The sequence below is a fragment of the Trametes versicolor genome (assembly GCF_000271585.1).
Source record: "Trametes versicolor FP-101664 SS1 unplaced genomic scaffold TRAVEscaffold_6, whole genome shotgun sequence".
In the NCBI taxonomy this organism is placed as follows: Eukaryota; Fungi; Basidiomycota; class Agaricomycetes; order Polyporales; family Polyporaceae; genus Trametes; species Trametes versicolor.
This window is the reverse complement of record NW_007360326.1, coordinates 152,267-164,862: the sequence shown is the minus strand read 5'-3', so window position 1 is coordinate 164,862 and position 12,596 is coordinate 152,267. Positions and strand designations below refer to the sequence as shown.

The window sequence follows — 12,596 nt, the reverse complement described above, 5'->3', positions numbered from 1 at the left end:
TGGGTCGGTCCCTGCTGTGACATTTTACAACTGGTGCTACTTATTCGCCAACTTTGCCACGTCGCTCACTGTATTGTTACCCAACTCTAGACCAGCAGTCGCGCAATCGCCTCCTTATTCAACAGGATCGCCTTGTCGTCCTCCATGTTCTTCAAAAGCGTCGTCGTTTCGACGGCGCCCGTATTCTTTGACAGCGCCCGCTGGTTGATCTTGCCGTTATAGTTCTTCGCGCGCATCCAGCTCTCGAGCGTATACCCGTTCGGGTTCACCTTCCGCAGCCAGTCGAAGTTGCGCCGGATCACGTCGTCCCGCCACTGCGCCCAGAACCCGACGAAGTTCTGCCGCCACGTCGTCGACCCGTCCCCAAACGCCCGCTCGTTCGCGACCGGGTGGTCCGTGCGCACGAATATCTCGGACCACTCGTCGAACGTCCGGTGCAGCACCACCGCCTTCTCCCCCGTCACCTTCGTGAACGTCTTCACGAGGTAGTCCCAGTCAACCCAGTCCGTGGCGATCTCGAGGTCTTTCCCGGACGTCTCCGCGCGGTGGTCGAACGTGTACCGCGCGAAGAAGCCGAGGTCTTCGAGTGCGATCATCGGGACGTGTCCCTTGCCGATCGGAGACGCGAACACGAATGTACCGTCTTTACGCTGCCCGATGGGGCCGAACATTCCCTTCAGAGAAGGTGAGTATACATAAACTAAATTTGCGTCTTTGGGCTGCTTACGATGTTAAGCATCTCCATGTAGGGGCCAGACGTGACGATGCTCCAGGACATGTCGTCGTCGCTGACAACCGACGGCTGTGCCTGCATCCACTCGCCGACACGGCCTTTGCCGTCGTAATGCTCGACGCGGTACGTCGGATTGTATCCACCTTTCTGCGTTATGCACCGAGGTCAGCCATGGATAACAAGGAAACTAAGTGCGTCACTTGCCTTGAACGAGTAGTCTAGGTTGCTCCAGACGTAGTGCCGCACGGTCCCGGTCTGCTTCGCGAGCTCGAAGATCCTCATCCCCGCGAACAGCTCCTTGACCTCCCCGACGGTGAAACCGTCGGTGTTGACCCACGCGCCCCACACGCCCTCCAGCGCCGCGTACACTGAGGGAAGATCATCAAACGCTCCTACAGTGTACAGAAGTCACACGGTCAGTCTCGCAAATACGAAGGGCGTGCCAGTGTCCGACACCGACAATAATCGGGCGAACCTTTCGCTAGCTCGACCCCATTGTCGGCGAGCAGCTTCGCCCTGCGGCTCGCCGGGTCGCGCGTGAGGGCACGCACGGCGTAGGGAGAGGGGGATCCGTCGGCGGCAGGCTCGAGGAGCTTGTCGATGACTGCGATGCCCTGCGCGCCGGTCGCCCCGATGACCAGGATGAGCTTCTTGTTGATAATGTCAGACATGAGCGGTAGATTGGCGGTGTTTGAGTGGTAGCTGAAGTGCGGGATGTTGTCTTTACGAGGCCGTAGATGAGACATATAAAGCACCCCTCTGCGGGCTTACATTTCGCTCGGGCTTCCCTCGGCTGAACGCCGACGGGCTCACTCACGTCCCTGGGTAGCTTTCAAGATGACGCCACACCGGGCTACGGCTCAGGGTGCCATGAACTATACACGACGTCTGACATGCGTGACCGCCCATGGGACATCGTCGTCATCGCAGGGCCCCGGGCGTTGCTGGTCATAAAGGAAACCTCGGGGAGCCCGCATCCCGCCGAGGTGGCTTACAAGGAGACACATCCTGCCATGGTGCACCGGGTTGTAACGAGTACATCGCAGGCACACGGTGGTGTGGAGGCAATCCAAAGCAGCACTCACTCGACGTACGGACCGCTTAATCATTCTTCCGCTGACGACCAGATATAACATACAACCCGATACTATGCACGGATACCAAGAAAACAATCAAAGCGTCGATGCATTGCTCACACATTAGTGTGTATCGACGCGTTGTAGGTGGGGCACAACTTCTCCCACTCCTCTGTAGGAGAAAATGAGTCAAAGTATAAGTATATGCATTGATACGACATACCCGGGACGGGATTAACAAGCGCAGTGGCCTTTGTGTCTTCCGCAAACACGATGGCGAGGCCCGCTTCCAAGTGGAAATCGATGTGGCAGTGGAGGAACCACGGGCCCGGGTTGTCCGTCTGCGTGCCCAGTCAGCCTTCGTACGCCCGCAGAGACGGAGACAGAGAAAACGTACAACGAAGCGCACGGTCACGTTGTCGCCCATCTCGCCGATACTCACAGTGTCGCGTCTCACGGGGTTATCGTAGTTGTAGTGGTCGCTACCGGCGCTGCGTACCACGGAGAAGGTGTGCTGTAGAGTTTGCAGTCAGCGACCAAAATACCAATCCGTAGAGCAGTGCTTACGCCGTGCAGATGGAAGGGGTGCGGGCCGCCCCTAACACCGCCAGGGATGGACAGTTCAATAGTGGAGTAGGGAGGGAGGCTGTAGACGCTGCCTTTCGGCAGGAGGTCGTGGGCGTCGAGCGTTCCGTTCAGGATCTGCAGCAGCACGGGAACGGTCGGAGGCTTGAAAGCTGCACCATTGATGAAGAACTCCGAGTCGTTCTGAAAGTTTAGTCAGCAGATGACTACCTCAGCAGCAAGGAAGCCGCGTACGAAGGTCAGTTTGAGGTTCACAGCGTGATCGACGCCACCTCTGAAGGGAAGGCCAGGCTAGGGTATGGTCTAGTCAGATAGGCTCGGCTTCCCGTGACTAAGATCAGGATTTACCGCGCGCGGGTTGGTGAGCGGATCCAAGTCCGCCTCGTTCAGAAACTTTACGGAGGGCGTCTGGTTCGTCGTAGGCTCCGTGATGGGTGCGCCCTTGTAGCGTAGGATAGCAGAATTTATGCCTTGGAGGAAGCCAGTATGGGCGAGGTTAGGATCTGCGCGGATCCAGTAATTGTTGACCGGCTGGTCGGCATGGAGCTATATACGCCAAGCTGTCAGCGCAGTCACCTCTTCTAACTAGATATGACATACGACGAAAGAGTACCGCTGGGCGGCGAAGATCTGAAGCTTATCGACCTGGAGCGGTTGGGTGTTCTCCCCATCTGCCTCGATGATCGTCATGGAGTGACCATCGATAGTGAAGTTGTAATTCGGGTCACAGGAGATGCTGACCAGACGGAAGCGATAACTAGAACACATTTTCAGCCTCCCTTGCATTTGTAAGCCAAGAGCCTGAGGGCTGTCACTCACCGTTTTCCGTGCTCGACTTCGATGACGGCTAGGTCGGCGGTCGGGTTACCCGCCCAACGACCCAGGCCATTGATAAGTGTGCTGTCTGCCATCCTGTGCACATATATGAGATTCGGGACACTGCACATATGCGAAGACGTACGCGGGAATCGGGATCAGAGGCGCCGGGGTATGGTACCAGTCAGCTAAGGTGATGACGGTACTCTCTGTATAGAATTAGAAGCTGTCGCCTTGCTCAACATTACGCTTACCATCATCCACATCATACAAGTGTGCTTGTGGATCTTGGGGATCATAAATCACCATTGGGCCGCGAAGCCCATCGCAATACTGCAGAGATAGATGGCTATGGTACCAATACGTTCCTATAAAGTGAAGATTGTCAAGAAGCATCCGTAGGTGTACATAGGATTCGACCTATACCTGTCTGGTCCGGCACGTGGAATTTGTACAGAAAGTCGTGGCCAGTGGTGATAGGGCATTGGGTAACAAAGGCGGGACCATCTGCCCAGTTCGTCGTGTGCTGAAACATCCCGTGCCAGTGCTAAAACAAAATAGTGTCGGTTGACCGGTTCTCAAGATAGTAAAAGAAAAAGTGGCAGCGCACAATGGTAGTCGCAGTGAGCATAGTCTCGTTGACCAACTTGTCGACGACGTTGATGCGGAAATTGTCTCCCTGGCGGCCCGGGTATCAATGTCAGCCAGAGGGCGGCGGTATCCCATGCACCGCTCAACATACCTTCTTGCCTGTGATGAGTGGGCCCGGGAAGGTACCGCCTGCGAGGACGGTGTCACGAGCGAAACCATCCGGGGCGATGACCTTGTTGACAATGTCGAGCTCAGTCACTGGGCCAATAGCGGCGAACGCGGCGCCGCAGACACCCAAGAAGACCAAGGCCCGGCGAAGGCTACGGAAAGACATGTCGAACTGCAGTTAGCAGAATAGAGTATCTCTGCGGCGGGAGATGCAGCAGCAGCAGCAAAATGCGCCAGCATTATATAGCCATCCAGGCTTGGATGGCTTCCAGTCTTGCGTCCTAAGGCGCCCCGGGCCAGCGACCGGAGCATTGTCATCGGCCACCGAGGGTTGCGTCAACGCGACAGCGAAAACGAAAGGCCGTAGTCAGACGTCAGTCTGAAGCACGGGAGTCCGAAAGTAGCTGATGGATCGTCCACGCGAAAAGCATTCGTCGCTTGCGCCGCTTCCCAGAACGCCCAGGCGACGTCAGTCCGACAGACAGCACGAATGCGACTAAGAGAAATATACCATGGATTTCCTACTTTCTATCGCTTGGGGTGGTAATTAGACGTCTGCATAGGGGCAGCATGCGTATAGAGGCACGCCACACAATTACAGTGTACGAGAAGCAGCCTGGAACCGGGTCGGTCAGTGACATTTCTATTGCCAAGAGATGGGATATCCACTCACGAAGACGCTAGGTACGTGAGGCCGGAGAGCGAAGGCGTGTCCCCGATCCGAGTCGGTACTGAACACTTAATGTCGCATACTATGAATCCGGAGGCGTTAAGACATAGCCGCTACAGTGAAATTCGGCGGCTGGCGAGCAGCGTTTGCGTGATTCATGGCTGCTTGGGTCGAAATGTGTGGCACTGGGCCCCGAGTGGGAGGCAACGATATGCCAGCTAGCGGCCCTGCGTCTGCCACGGTAGTGCATCTATGGAGATTCATCATATGACAAGCCACGTGCACATCAATCTAAGTCGAAGCGAACGCACCGCATTGTCCGTACTCGGGTATGTTCTCGGCCGTACAGTCCCGCCAAGCGCTTTTTGCGCTAGTACCGGGCATATATAGCAGAGAATTGATTGCATCGGACAAGACAAGCCGTGCGCCTCAATTTAGTGTTTGACGTCTGCACCGGCGTTGGTCAGCGGCGTACAGTCTCTAGGCTCATGGCCTGCATGCATGGTAGGATCCACCGGCGGACTCACGATGACGATGTACAGAGATTTTTGAGTTTCGTGAACATGTTGTACTTCTTCACAAGCCTTAAGAGGGCCAGGATCATTGTGACTCATCAGACTCGACTACTCGGGTCCTGACGTAGCACATTGCCAGCGCCGATGTACATCTAGTATATCAAGATGAAGTCAGTGATGTATGATTATAGGCACTAAATGCATACCTTTTCTTGAGAGAGCAGTCCATGTTGCTCCATAAAATAGCGGCACACAGTGTCAATCTGCCTCGCGAGCTCGAAGATTCTCATCTCGGAAAGCAGCAGCTCCGAGTCCTTGACTTCCCCGACCGGGAACCCGTCTGTGAATATCCACGCACCACGCGCACCCTTCACTGCTGCATGCACCGATGGGAGCTCATCGTACGCTACTGCACCGTACGTGCATGGCAACCGCACATGCGTATGTCGTTCTCGAACTGGATACTGCAGGAAGCCTGCTTCTTGCGTATCTTTTACCAACTCTACAGCAATGGCGACGAAGAGCAAGAAGAATTGAGTCACTGCAAGGCTAAACGCACCCCGAAAGGCGCTCGTCGAGGCATGTGCCCGAAACGACGAGTCAGAGGGTCAAATCAGTGAGGGTTAATGATTGTCATGGGCCCGGAGAGAGCTTGAGAACTTTCCAAAGGCGCCCAGCGGCGCCACGGTATACCAGGACCCCCGCCTATGCCGCCAAAGGTCCGATCGCAAAACCCTCGGATTTGACCACATTTATCAGCATACCTTTTCGGGATTATATACAGCATGATTATGGTACATACCCTTTTGACGGTCGTTTTTATCAGCATGGCGATCGGACCTCGTGCAGCATAAGGGTTCGATTTGTCTAGTCTCCTGGGTAGACGTACCGTGGAGCAAGCTCAACAGACCGTTTTGTCCAGTATATGGGGATCGTACCCCCAAATGCGAGCCCAGTGCTGCCCAGTGGGTACCGTTCTGCTCAGTCTTCCTCGACAGCCGCCGGCAGATACAGGTAGGCCGGCCGGGCAGCTGCCTCTTTTGTCAGCATAACGGATCGGACCTGCGGCGCCCTAAGGCCCATTATACAGCACATATTATCGGACATAGCTAGCCATAAGGGCCCAATATACCGCATAATTATCGGACATAAGGCCCCTTTATAGGCCATTTTGTACAGCACTATTATCGGACCTCTTGCAGCATAGGCGGGGGTCCTGGTATACCTGCCTAATCGAGACGCGGTGCCAATATGTACACCACGTCTTAGGCGCCGGGCCCGCTCGCCTCCGCACGCTTTGCCTCTCGCCCTCACTCGTGTTTGCCGCAGCGAGACAACATACTTGTTACCATCAGGTATTGCACCAGAACGGCGATTTGTTTCTAAGTGAATGGGCCGTATGTAGATCAACATAGGATTGTTTGTTTGGAATGAATGGGTCCTATTTTACAAATGTGGCGGCGAGGCGTGCATTTATCGTACAACACAGAATGATGCGGAAAATGGTGGGAGCAGTCGGCGACGGCATCGATGAGTCCACGAGATATTTTTACTGCACAGTGATCTTCTTCGGGGCCTGCTCAGGTGTGGTGCGCGGATATGTCACCGTCAGCACCCCGTTCTCGAGCGACGCCTTGATCTCCTCGGGCTGTTCACATACGCGTCAGCATCCCATCCCCGAATCACAACAACACAAGTGCACATACCCTGATGCCCTCCGGCACGGGGACCGAGCGCGAGAACTTGCCGTAGCGGCGCTCCTTGACGACGTAGCCGTTCTCGGTGCGCTCCTCCGCAAGCTTCGTCTCGCCGGAGACGGTGAGCACGTTGTTGTGCACGTCGATGTTCACGTCCTCCTTTTTCAGGCCCGGCAGCTCGAAGTTCGCGGTCACAAGGTTCTTCTCCTTGTCCTCGTGCACGTCAATCCTGCGGGAGGTGTTAGCGTCGACGTCCACTCGAATAGGGGAAGGATACCACTTACGAAGGCCTGAAGACGCGAGGGGCGTTGTTCCCCTGACGCGCGACTTGGTTGGAGTCGCCGCCAGCCGTGCGGCGGGAGAACGCCTCGTCGAAGAGGCGGTCGAAGTCGTCGTAGATGGGGGAGTTGAAGAAGTGGACGAGGGACATGATGGTGCTTTGCAGATGAGAGCGAAGAGCTGGTGGTTGATGGTCGAGTGTATGCTGTTGTGCTGCACCCCTGACAGCGTAGGGCTTTATATATTGCTGCGAGCCCCAAGCTCATACAGACCTGCGCAAAGTTCTTTCAAATTCGAGACAAGTCGCGCGCGCGAGTGAGGTCAGCGGTTACGACACTCATGAATGTCATTGAACTTTCCTGTGGTGCAGGGGTAAATCTAGAGAGGTCTGGTGCTTGGCGGATGACGCGAGAAGTCGAGGAAGCGGCGGCAGCTGGCACACCGAAACGATCCCGAACTTAGTGGAATGTACGTTAGCGCCCAAGGTGCAATGCCGCATTCGGAAGCCGCGCGCTCGCAAGACCACCGCGTTGGCGGCATTTGCGAACAGCGGGAACCTCTGAGCACAAATATTTCAGTATGTCGTGATATTGGGAGATTGCATCCTACCCCTCGGTTTCAAGAGGTGACATCATACATCAAGTCATACATGAATGCAACAGTCCGCACGAGAACGCACTGCTGCTTCTCATCCTTGCAACTGAAGCATCGCGCATGACGCGTGTTATAATATACACATTAATAGCATTATCCGGATTACGCATGTTGCGCACAGTACAACCAGTAGTAAAGCTAACTAAGCACTAATCGCAGGGGTCATTGAATGATATCCTGCTAAGCGGAAGAGTATCCAGCGTGATGCAGCCCTGTGCAAAGATTCCAAGAAAACGGCCATGAGCGCCAGGTGTCGCTTAAACCGTGATGTTCATCGCCTTATCGAAGGTGGGGCACAGCTTGTTCCAGTCCTCTGTTGCAAAAGATAAGTCACTGTGCGGGAGCGCATGCATCCAGATTTCAGAGGACGTACCAGGGACGGGGTTCACAAGCTTCGTGTCCTGCGCGTCCTCCGCAAACACGATGGCGAGGCCTGCCTGCAAGTGGAAGTCGATGTGGCAGTGGAGGAACCACGGGCCGGGGTTGTCGGTCTACGCGCCCAGTCAACTTCTGAACGCCCACGGAGATAGAGAGGCTGTAAAACATACCACGAAGCGCACGGTGACGTTGTCGCCCCCAAGACCAATGCTGACCGTGTCGCGCTTCACCGGGTTCGCGTAGTTGTATTCGGTGCTTCCAGCGCTACGCACGACAGAGAAAGCGTGCTGAAGATGCGAAGCGAAAGTCAGTATTGGGAGACCAAAGTATACAGAGAGATTCTTACGCCATGCAAGTGGAAGGGGTGCGGGCCACCCGTCACACCACCGGGGATGGAAAGCTCGATGGTGGAGTTGGGAGGAAGGTTGTAGACGCTGCCGGGCGGTAGAAGTTGGTTTGCGTCGAGCGTTCCGTTCAGGATCTGCAGTAGCACCGGGACAGTCGGAGGGACGAAAGGCGCATCGTTGATGAAGAACTCCGATCCGTTCTGTTGAACGGTCAGCAGATAGACTACTCGATATCTGAGGCGCTACGTACGAAAGTGAGGTTGAGGTTCAAAGCGTGGTCAACGCCCCCTTTGAAAGGAAGGCCAGGCTACGACACAGTACAATCAGACAACAGTTCAGCCGTCCGTGACTGTGTGTAGAACTTACTGCACGTGGGTCAGTGAGCGGGTGCAAGTCCGTCTCCTTCAAAAAGTTCCGGATGGTAGTCTGGTTCGTCGTAGGCTCCTTAATCGGCGCCCCCTTGTAGCGCAGGATGGCGGAGTTGATGCCATTGGCGAAGCCCGTAGTGTTAGCACGGTTAGGGTTCGCACGGATCCAGTAGTTGTTGACCGCTTGGTTAGCGTTAAGCTACGCACACTCGAGCTGTCAGCGCAATTCCTTTTCCAGAAAAGCGGAAAACATACAACGAAGGAGTACCGCTGTGCCGCGAAGATCTGAAGTCCGTCGACTTGGTGTGGCTGGGTGTTCTGGCCATCCGCCTCGATGATTGTCATGGTGTGGCCATCGATAGTGAAGTTGTAGTTCGGGTCGCATGAGGTGCTGACCAGGCGGAACCGGTAGCTAGAACAAGACTTTAGCTTCGAGGCCACGAGTACGAATAGAGAACCGAGCTATGACATACCGCTTTCCGTGCTGGACTTCGATGACGGCCAGGTCGGCGGTGGGGTTGCCAGGCCAGCGACCCAGGCCATTAATCAAAGTGCTGTCCGATAAACTTTAAGGGTATGAGATACGGAACGCTGTGCAGATGTGTGGAGGCGTACGCGGCAGGCGGCAGCAGAGGCGCCGGGGTATGGTACCAGTCTGCCAGAGTGATAACGGTGCTCTCTATGAAGATATTTACAGAATTAGAAGTTAACCGTTTTAAGGAAACTGTGCTGCGTACCGTCATCGACGTCATACAGGTATGCCTGCGGATCATGGGGATCGTAAATCACCAGGGGGCCGCGAAGCCCATCACAGTACTGCAAGGCCAGATGGCTATGGTACCAGTACGTTCCTAGGTAGGAAATGCTTAGAAATGTCTTTGAGTACGCATGTTGCCCTTTGCGTACCTGTCTGGTCGGGCACGCGGAAGTTGTACAGGAAGTCATCACCAGTGGTGATAGGGCATTGAGTCACAAAGGCGGGACCATCCGCCCAGTTCGTCGTATGCTGGAACATCCCGTGCCAGTGCTACGGCAAATGTTGTCGGTCAGCGGGTCTCGAGATAGCGAGAGCTAGTGACATACAATGGTGGTGGATGTCAGCATAGTCTGGTTAACCAACTTGTCGACGACGTTGATGCGGAAGTTGTCACCCTGGCGGCGTCGAACGTCAGCCACAGGATGATGGGGGCGGGACTACTTAGCATACCTTCTTTCCTGTGATGAGTGGGCCCGGGAACGTGCCCCCGGCGAGGACTGTATCACGAGCGACGCCATCCGGTGCGATAACCTTGTTGACGATGTCGAGCTCAGTGACTGGGCCTATGGAGGCCAACGCACTGCTGCAAGCACCCAGGAAGACCAATGTACGGCAAAGGCTAGAGAAGGACATCTCGAGCTGTGGCTGGCAGGGGAGAGGAACTCTGCGACTGGAGATGCAGAAGTGGTAGGACCTCTTGGTATTTTATACCCCTCGGGCCTTGGTGGACTTCCAATCTTGCATCCTAGGGCGTCCCGATACGACAACCGAGGCACTGTCGGAGGCGCACTGAGGGTTGCGTCAATGTGTCAGGGAATGTGAAGGGCCGTACATAGACCTTCGGGCTGTGTCAACCTGAAGCACGGGGATGATGAGACAAATGCCGTCTCGTCTACGCGAATAACACCCGCCACTTGCGACGTTTCCCAGAGCGCTCTAGGGGCGTCGGTCCGACAGGCGGCGCAAATGCGACTATGAGAAAAACACTGTTAGATGCTTATTTCCTCGCTTGCTGCGGCATTTGAACGTCTGCTTATGGACAGCTTGCATAGAGAGGCCCGCGACATCGCTCGGTTCCCTAGGAGAAGCGGCCTGAGATTGGTTTAGTCGGCAACGTCGCCATCACAGTGAGATGGGACATCTGCTCACAAAGACGCTAGAGGCCCAAGGCCGGAGCATGAGGGGCTCATTCCCGACCCTCGGTACGGGACGCTCAGTATCGCACAGGCATGCGGAGCGCAGGGTAGGGGCGCCCTATGCCGTGGCGGTTAGATGGATGCGCCACATATTTGAGGGATTTGGGAAGCTCACAAGCAACTCTTGCGTGATCCGTGTCTTCTTAAGTCGAGATGTGTGGTTGATACTGGACAACGGCTGGGCGGCCATGCTATGCAGACTGGTAGCGCTACGTCTACCACGCTGTCGCAGCTATGGTGGTCCATCATATGTCGAGCCACAGGTACAGCAGTCAAGATAAACCTAACTCCAAGAGAACGCACCGTGCTGTCCATCTCCGGATATGTTCTCGGCCGTTCATTGCCACTGGACGCTTTCTGCGCGAGTATCGGTGCGTAGCAGAGAATGAATCGTATTCGTACAGGACAAGGCGCGCGCCTCTACTTAGTGTTTGACATCTGCGCCGGCGTTGTTCAGCGGCGAATAGTTTCGAGGCCCACGGCCGCATGTGAAAACACACACACCTGTGCCGGAGACCCTCATGCTCTTCAGCGTCATGGTGACGCCACTCAACCTTCGTCCATCGTTTCAACACCTGCATTCCTCCACCATGATGTTGGTCCTAGCCCTTGCTCGGCCATAGAGCACTAATAGCGCATGCATCAACTGTCATGAGTGGAATGATGACTACCTCGTGGGGACTCACGGTGATAGTGTAGGGGGACCTTCGATTTTCCTGAACCTGCTGTACTCCTTCGTGGGCCTTAGGAGGGCCAGGCTCATCATCGTGAAACTCGTCCGACTCAACTCGGACCCTGACCACATCTCCGGTGTCGATGTACATCCGGTCTGTCAAGGCCGAGTCCAGGAGTTCATGAGAGGAGGTCGCTTCGGATCCTGGTAGCCAAAAGTGTGCGCGCTCTTTTGAATCACTGCCACACATCGTCAGGGCTGTGGATACGGGCGTGGCACAAATGACTCACAATGCTGTGGGCTCCGGCAGGTACACCAGGGGGACATATATGTCATCGAAGAAGCCCACGGTTACTAGAATTTGTCTATGAGACCAGCGGATCAAGTAATTAGGCAAGAAACGTACAGCGGATGCCGTCCTCATCGGACGACTTCACTCTTGCGAGGAGAACTTCAGACGCGAAAGGTCTAAACACGACAAGTCGAAATACAACTATATGGGGTTGGTGGCGGCCTTCACAAACTGTCATGGTTTGACTCACCGACCTTTATACCACAGACAGCCATCGCCGTATCTCACCTTGCCTTCACCGACCTCTGACAGATCAAAGACGCAGATACACAGCCCAACGTCGTGAAGCACGCGGTTGGCATATTTCTTGTTCAACTCATTCGTAACGGCTTGCTGGGGTGGCAGACCAAATTGCGACGGGTGAATGGCTACTGTATCCTAGGTAAGCAGTTCAGCAAATATACGAGGCTTTGTAATACCCATGGAAAGACCTTGATTATGGAGAGCTGAAACATGGCTTGCCAATAGCTGGTGCGGCTCCTGCTCAGACTCTACCAGTTTCGAGCTGAGGTGCAGCCGCCTTCGGGGGTAGTAGGCCGAGCTGACGCGATTTTTCTTAGTTTATGCGTTCTATACTTATCCTGGATATCTTTAGAGGACGCCGATCACCAGATTGTAGACGAGTGACCAAATGACAGTAAGGGAGGATGATGGTATGGATCGAAGAGGGGAGGGCAGCGAGTTCGAGGAGCGATCGCAGCAAGCTTAGAGGCGTCTATCTAATCTTATCGCAGCCAAAAA

The 12,596-nt window shown here is 55.0% G+C and overlaps 5 protein-coding genes across 5 annotated transcripts; all 5 read right to left on the bottom strand.

Moving 5' to 3' along the window:
• Positions 1–86: 86 nt before the first annotated feature.
• Positions 87–1,404, bottom strand: TRAVEDRAFT_37190 (NAD-P-binding protein; the record flags this gene model as incomplete). The annotated part of the gene is made up of 4 exons (XM_008040043.1): positions 87–674; positions 728–880; positions 938–1,125; positions 1,209–1,404. 4 exons carry the CDS (start codon positions 1,402–1,404, stop codon positions 87–89), a joined length of 1,125 nt encoding a protein of 374 aa, XP_008038234.1.
• Positions 1,405–1,925: 521 nt separating this feature from the next.
• On the bottom strand, positions 1,926–4,135 carry TvLac7 (the record flags this gene model as incomplete). Its single annotated transcript, XM_008040097.1, has 13 exons — positions 1,926–1,981; positions 2,033–2,150; positions 2,207–2,323; positions 2,377–2,577; positions 2,629–2,685; positions 2,743–2,940; positions 2,995–3,151; positions 3,214–3,306; positions 3,356–3,419; positions 3,465–3,578; positions 3,637–3,757; positions 3,821–3,889; positions 3,953–4,135. 13 exons carry the CDS (start codon positions 4,133–4,135, stop codon positions 1,926–1,928), a joined length of 1,548 nt encoding a protein of 515 aa, XP_008038288.1.
• A 2,413-nt stretch (positions 4,136–6,548) lies between these two features.
• TRAVEDRAFT_167576 (HSP20-like chaperone) lies at positions 6,549–7,320 on the bottom strand. Its single transcript, XM_008040330.1, has 3 exons — positions 7,136–7,320; positions 6,861–7,080; positions 6,549–6,802 (listed from the first exon to the last, which is right to left on the bottom strand). Exons 1-3 carry the CDS (start codon positions 7,279–7,281, stop codon positions 6,704–6,706), a joined length of 465 nt encoding a protein of 154 aa, XP_008038521.1. The 5' UTR covers positions 7,282–7,320; the 3' UTR covers positions 6,549–6,703.
• Positions 7,321–8,041: 721 nt separating this feature from the next.
• On the bottom strand, positions 8,042–10,267 carry TvLac6 (the record flags this gene model as incomplete). Its single annotated transcript, XM_008040042.1, has 13 exons — positions 8,042–8,097; positions 8,158–8,275; positions 8,333–8,449; positions 8,509–8,709; positions 8,760–8,816; positions 8,876–9,076; positions 9,133–9,289; positions 9,351–9,431; positions 9,493–9,556; positions 9,615–9,728; positions 9,784–9,904; positions 9,961–10,029; positions 10,085–10,267. The coding sequence occupies 13 exons, from the start codon at positions 10,265–10,267 to the stop codon at positions 8,042–8,044; spliced, it is 1,539 nt and encodes a 512-aa protein (XP_008038233.1).
• Positions 10,268–11,330: 1,063 nt separating this feature from the next.
• On the bottom strand, positions 11,331–12,525 carry TRAVEDRAFT_148188 (polymerase III polypeptide H). Its single transcript, XM_008040329.1, has 6 exons — positions 12,287–12,525; positions 12,050–12,233; positions 11,910–11,996; positions 11,794–11,857; positions 11,517–11,742; positions 11,331–11,457 (listed from the first exon to the last, which is right to left on the bottom strand). The coding sequence occupies exons 1-6, from the start codon at positions 12,308–12,310 to the stop codon at positions 11,380–11,382; spliced, it is 663 nt and encodes a 220-aa protein (XP_008038520.1). The 5' UTR covers positions 12,311–12,525; the 3' UTR covers positions 11,331–11,379.
• Positions 12,526–12,596: the final 71 nt, after the last annotated feature.